General features: G+C 43.4%; 2 protein-coding genes across 3 annotated transcripts in view; one reads left to right on the top strand and one right to left on the bottom strand.

Annotated features, from left to right (window-relative positions):
* The window catches only part of LOC119596921 (PHD finger protein rhinoceros-like), a 73613-nt gene extending 72066 nt beyond the window's left edge, over positions 1-1547 (bottom strand). The window contains exon 1 of the mRNA XM_037946289.1: positions 1357-1547. The gene's annotated coding sequence lies outside the window, so the exon portion shown is untranslated. The remainder of the gene's footprint in view (positions 1-1356) is intronic.
* A 1311-nt stretch (positions 1548-2858) lies between these two features.
* LOC119596906 (NTF2-related export protein-like) overlaps positions 2859-6653 on the top strand; it is a 5693-nt gene continuing 1898 nt past the window's right edge. Inside the window, exons 1-2 of one of the 2 annotated variants that reach the window (XM_037946271.1) lie at positions 2859-3066; positions 5165-5239. In XM_037946271.1, coding sequence (XP_037802199.1) covers positions 3052-3066; positions 5165-5239 — 90 coding nt within the window. In that variant the 5' untranslated portion in view covers positions 2859-3051. Of the gene's footprint in view, positions 3067-3276; positions 3347-5164; positions 5240-6653 lie in introns of those variants that run through there. The other variant, XM_037946279.1, reaches the window with a different exon arrangement.

Genomic DNA, 6653 nt, shown 5'->3' with positions numbered 1-6653 from the left:
AATGGTATATTCCCAAAACTGTTTGTTATAGAAATGTCACTATCAACAAAGATTAATAAAATGCCCAGTTAAAATCTGTTATATACAGGCTGGCAAAGCAGAAGCTCATAGCAATACATCAATTGAGTCCGTTCTGATCAAACCAATGTTTATATTCCATCTTTCCTCAAACATGACCGTAAAAGGCAATCTGCAGCTGCAAATATTGCCTGAGGATTGCAAAAATCAGCTCTCTTAATCAGCTCTCCCAACCCACAAGCTCATCCAACCCCTGCCAATGATGGACAGCCATTCCAAGCAATATCCCGTGAGGGTTGTTCACCCCTGGAACAGCCTGAGCAGAGATGTAAACACACCCCTTCACCCCCAGCCAAGGGGACACACAAACTGCAAATATTCCCAAGTTTCCCCGTTGGGTTTTGGCATTCGCTCGCTCCCAGTGCCAGGGATGGGCCCACGCGGAGGCGGCGGTGTACCCTGGCAGCGTGGTTGCGTCGCGTGGCGGTGCTGGCCCCTGATATTGGGAGCCAGGAGTGGTGTGGAGTGTGGCAGTTGTTGGGTAGTGGAGTGTCCTGCCCGTTTAGTGGAGGTGGCTGTTAGTGTTGTGTTTGGTGTTGGTCTGGCAGTGTGACTGGGCACTGGCTGGCAGCGGCCCCCCGCCCGAGGAGGCCCAGGCCGGAGCTGGAGGGGCTCGAGGCTCCCGAGTGTCAGGCTGCAGGTGCTCCCGAGGCCCATCCCACCTCCACTCACTCTTATTTCGCGTCGCCACACACCCTCGGGGGGAGGATCATCTGCCACAGTCCCTGGCGCCGCTCTCCTCGCCGCGCCGGGGCACTCTGGGGCCCAAACACCCGGACATCTTTCGGAAATTACTTTCAGATATGAAAATCAATGGCCCGCTGCCAAACATAAACAGTCCCGGAGTGGCGAAGCTGCACCAAGATGTGCCTCCTGCAGCAGGCGCCCGCGCTCGCCGCCGGGCCCCAGGGGCGCCTGGCCGTGCCCTGCCGCCTCGCGCCCTCGGAAAACGCCGTCACTGCCCGCTAAAGGGCGGAAAAATAAAAAAGCACTCTGATATTGGCCGCGGTGCCTTGGTAGATGGCAGCACTGCGCAATTTCCACTTTTTAACTCCGAGCTTATTTCTCGTCCTTTTCGCCTCTATTTCCGCTCATTTCCACCGCGGCACTGCTGCTTTTCCTCGAGCATCACTTAAATCTCGTCCGTGGCGCGAGTTTCACTTCCCAGGGGGCGAGAATTGTCAAAATATTGACCGAGAGACGGGTTGTTTCTGTCTGACAACCAATTATTTACCAAGACACTCATATTAACCCTAAAATTACAGCGAAGCCACTTACCTTACGAACACCTTTCATATGGGACAGCACACACAGCATATCTTTACATCCTAAAACATCGGTGAACAACGCTAAAACCGCCGCGGAAGAGACTAAAATTACACCTAAATGTACATATAGGGCTTGGCGCCATTGTGGTGGGAAAAAATAAACGTCTCTCTGGTCACGTGACGCGGCCGAGAAGCGGCGAGATCCCGCGAGAGGCGGCGAGATTACACACGACCCCCGCTCCGTCGGGTACATTTAAATGTTCTGAAACAGGCCTCGGGAATTATCTCGGGCCTACGCCGGCGCCTCCCGCGGGCTTATTTATTTGCGGGCGGGGGCTCGTTGGGCTGGCAGGCCGCTGGGGGAATTACCTGGGGCGTCCGCGGCGGATCGGGAGTTGTTGCTGGAACGAGTCCTACACAATTCAGAAATTGGAATGGCATCGACAGTCAAGTCATTAACATTTCCTCAACCTTCGTTAACCGTATTAATATCCCGATTTCCTCCTCCCTCGCCCCCCGGAGACGGCACGCAGCCCCCGAGAAAAATCCCCCTTCGCACCCCGCAACCTAAATAAATTAATAAAAAAAAAATAAGAAAAAATATATATAACAAACCCACCATCACATTTAAAGGTCCGAATGTCCGGATCCTTAATTGATTAGCATAAGTAACGAGAAGGAAGGAATCGATCTCCCCCCCTTCCCTCCTGATAGATAAATCGATAGAAGGATTGGCCGATTTTGCTCTGCCTCCCCGAAAGGAGCGCAAATAAGCATATATTCGGCCGAAATAAGGGAGGAAAAGGGCGAGCAGGACCCCCAGAATGCGTTACGAACTGTCACATCTCGCCAGCTGATTGCCCTCCTCCAGACGCGTTACTTCGAGTCCTCTCTTTGGGACCCTTAGCTTAAAACTTTTTATTTTCCTTCCCTTTTCTCCTTTTCTTCTCCTTAATGCGGGTCTTTAAGGGTGATGAAGAGAAATGGGGGGGGGGGTTGGAGGTTCTTTATATATATAATTTTTTTTGTCCTTCGGGTGTGGGTCAAGTTGGGTCTCGTTCTGCTAATCGTTTTATTGGTTTTAAAAATCCCTTCTTGGCCCTTAATGACACCCCCGTAAAAAAAAAGAGAAGAAAAACTCGGACAAGCAATGCAAGCAACTTTGCCTTATTTCTCCTTTTAATCCCCTTCTCCCTCCCCCCAACTCCCTTACTCTCGACGAAAACTCCCTTAAAAAAATCCCAATCCTAATCCTAAACCCCGGCCGAGGAATCCCTTAACCCCCCCCGTTCCCACCCCTCCTCCTCCTCCTCCTTTAAAAGTATCCTCCTCCTCCCCCTCTTAAAAATAAGGGAAAAATCCCGCCTGGCCAAGGTTCGCGATTTACGATTTAAAGTGGCAGTGGCGGAGGACGAATCGGCGGCGCGCGAACCTTTCTGGCACGCCGGGGGGGCCTGAGCGAAGACTTCAGGAGGAGGAGGAGCAGCAGGAGGATCCGAGACCTTCCTGGGGGATTGGAGGACGCGCGGGAGGGATCGGGGAGCGCGGACGGAGGATTGGGCGGCCGGCGCGAGCGAGGATTGGAGAGATAAGGAGGGATAGAGATTGGCGAAGGAGGGAGGAAGCAGCAGCAGGAAAGGAGGAGGAGGAAGGTTCTCCTGTTCTCTCTCGGCAGGCACTCGGGGGAGCAGGCGGACCCCACGAAATGGCGGCGGACAGCGTGAGTTCCCTTGCTTTCCCTTTCTCTCGTTTCTCTCTTTTTTAAGGTTTTTTTTGGGGGAGGAGGTTGGGGTGGAGGATAAGGATGGGTTTGACTCCTACGCTAGGGATTGGGTAGGATTTAAGGGATTTCGGGACTATAATGCGTCCCCTTTTTTTCCTCTCTCTCCTCAAGAAGTAAAGGAAAAGGGGGTCGGATTTACATGCATGTCTTAAGGGGGATTTCGTCATGGGATTTGTTTTCTTAATACGTGACATCATTATTCTTATTTTACTTCACTGTAAGTTGTTTTCGTTTATTGTTATCCTTCATTGTGTAGGATATGACCGTGGGATTATCATGGGCTCTGTGATAAAAGGCTGGAGTTTGTTAGCCTAGTGTAGTGTGTACTTCGATTAGTCAGTAATAATAGTAATAATAATGACAGCTTTAGAAAGGTTGTCAGTTGTTGGTGAGTGATTTGTGTTGATAGTATTGAAGGATTTTCACATTTTGTTTGATTAACAAGAATATATATGTATTTGATTCTTTTACAAGAAACTTTTTTCTCAGATTATATGTATATTAAATGTGTGTGTGTGTGTGTATGTATATATAATATATATATATATATATATATATATATATATATATATATATATATATATATATATATATATATGAGGTAATTGTCTTGAATTTGTTAGCCTAGTATGCAATATACTTTAAATAATGGTAGTAATTTGATAGTAATGGTAATTAGTAGTAGTAGTCATGGTAGTAATAGAAAGGGTAGTCTTTTTCATTATTAATTGTGGACTGATTTGTCTTGACATCAGTTTTTAATGATTTTTGATATTTTGTAGGATTAACAAGACTATAATGTATTTGTTTTCCTCACAGGAAACTTTGAGACAACTTCTTCATAGATTGTGTGTGTGTGTGTGTGTGTGTGTGTGTGTGTGTGTGTGTGTGTGTGTGTGTGTGTGTGTGTGTGTGTGTGTGTGTATACAATATATATATATGCACATGCACACACACACACACACACACACACACACACACACACACACACACACACACACACACACACACACACACACACACACACACACACACACACACACACACACACACACACACACACACACACACACACCAATGTTCCTTTGTAAGTTACGGCTATTAATGCCACCAGAAACCAATTTTTAGCAATATACTTCTATGGAAGATATCCTTTCTCTCAATAAAATCTTAAAACCTTAATTGTCAACAAGATAGATACAGTTTAGAGAATGTTAGATGTTGATGCGTGAAGTACATCCCACGTATAAACCTAAATGTTATATTTTAACCATGGTACTGTAGAGACGAACTTCTATTCAAATTTATGAAGACTAATAAAACATTTTGCCATTCTATGTATGTAGCGATAAAAACAAGTATCCTTATATTCGGAATAATCCTGAGACATAGAGATTGACGAAGAATTCATCTTTATTAAGGAAGTTGGTTCCCCGTGTTCATTACGACAAATGTAGAAAAAGTCTAGACGAGAATGAATATCATTGCAGTGCAAGAGGTGTAATTAACTGGTTTTGATTATATCTTCATCAGAAATACATGTCATGGATACCATACATATCATTCAAAGGTTTTTTCAGTAGAACAACCTTTGTATGATGTACAGGAATGTGGAATTAGGGTGAATGGATACATTTATTTATTATGATTAATATATAGCATGAATTACTTGTGAATATTAAATTATTTTGTATGTAAATCAGATTACCAATATTGAAAGACAGTGCAAATGTCAAATTATTAAAAGCATGTATTTAGTGATTTCAAAAAAGGAAGGAAATGAGATCAATAATCATTTTTAACCAGTATTTTTTTATGAAGATGAGAAGCAAAATTAGAAAATAAATTATAGTGATCCTGTAATAGTAAAATAATGGAATTTAAGATTGATGAAAGTATAAGCTTTTGTCAAATCAGGTTTAAATGTATATTTCCCAAAGCAGTATGTCTATAATGTAAAAAATATATATATAATAATAATAATAATAATCCAGTAGGTGTTATTATTTTTAACTATGTCTGTGACTACTTTCAGGAACGAATGAAAATCCTGACTGCATGTACAGCAGCTGAAACATTCACGAAGCTGTATTATGACTCCTTAGACAAGGTAAGACTTTTTGCTTTATCTGTCACACTACTGAAGAATTTACTCCTGTTGTTGAATTTGTCTTTTAAGCTCTTCTAAGAAAAGTGTTGAGTGTCCTTATAAAGTGTTTTCAAATATGATTTCATGTATATATATTTGTTATTATTAATTTTGAGGAGTTAAATTTTTCACAGGAATATTTTCATGTATAGACTCTCAGTAAATATGTTATTCATATTCAGGTATAGGTATTCATGGTATACAGACAAAAGTTTGCTTTTTGAGATATAGATTGGGGCATTATGACACAGAGAGAATGTCATTTGCAAATTATTCAAACACTACCTTTTCTTTTCTGCCACTTATAATTTTGTTCACATCTGTCTTTACCCAAACATCATTTTGGCTTATAGTCTACAGAATACAGATTTTGGTGTTCCCTTGGCCTTTCCAATGGTAACATTTTGACCCCCACCCCCAACCCTTGCTCATTGTCGTCGTGGGGGCTTAAGAGACGGACTGAGGCCCAATGTAGGGGATCACACTTGCCTTAGTTGTCAGCCCTCGCCTCAACTCATTTTGCATGGTCTTTTCTTCTCCTCCTTTCCTTTTCCTTTTCTTCATCCCCTTGTTCTTCCCACTTAACCTAATCGTTAAACTAATTTTTGCCGTTTTTGCCATAGTGCTTTATCATAATGCTTCCTACTCCCTTAACTCCTTCCCCTTCTAACAACCATTACCTTCAGCTCCCCCTCTCTACCCTTTTCACTACCATACCACCCTGTAGTACTGTTCAACATACAACTTTACCCTAATTATTAACTCATTGCCGACAGGTGGCATATACGCACATGCCATGGCATGGCGGGACCATCTGCCGGGGGCACGTACGCATATTTTTCTGCCAGTCAAAGTGTGATTAAGTCGGTTTTAACACTTTCTCATTTTTACCGCGTAACAAACCGACGATTTCAACTCCATGATGCCGCACACTGCTTATTTTATTCGGACTATAGACAGAATAATGATCAACTATGGAGTCTATATAACAACAAAAATACCCTTCAGTCTCGATTTATCAGGAAGTTTGGCAAGTAGAGACTTTAAAAAATAATGAAAACTGAAAATACAACATATCTTCGTAGTATTACGAAGAAACGGCATGGGATGCTGGTATTTGGCATGAGTGGTCGCGCATGCTAGGGCGACAATATAAGCCCCCGGCAGCGAGGCCCCGGCCTCTATGAATGCTACCCGTCAGTTATGGGTTAACTCATTCTTAACCCTTTTTACTACTCTAATTTGCCTCTAGTTTACATTTGATGTCATGTAGCACTTCCTTACCTGGGGGCTTTGCCCTCAAGCTTCACACTATCACCATAGTTTGAATACGCTGCTAATGACCTTAGATGTCAATGCGGCAGAAAGTTTTCAA

Source organism: Penaeus monodon, chromosome 3 (assembly GCF_015228065.2).
Source record: "Penaeus monodon isolate SGIC_2016 chromosome 3, NSTDA_Pmon_1, whole genome shotgun sequence".
In the NCBI taxonomy this organism is placed as follows: domain Eukaryota; kingdom Metazoa; phylum Arthropoda; class Malacostraca; order Decapoda; family Penaeidae; genus Penaeus; species Penaeus monodon.
The sequence above is the reverse complement of the archived record's forward strand: the minus strand, read 5'-3'. Positions and strand labels throughout refer to the sequence as shown.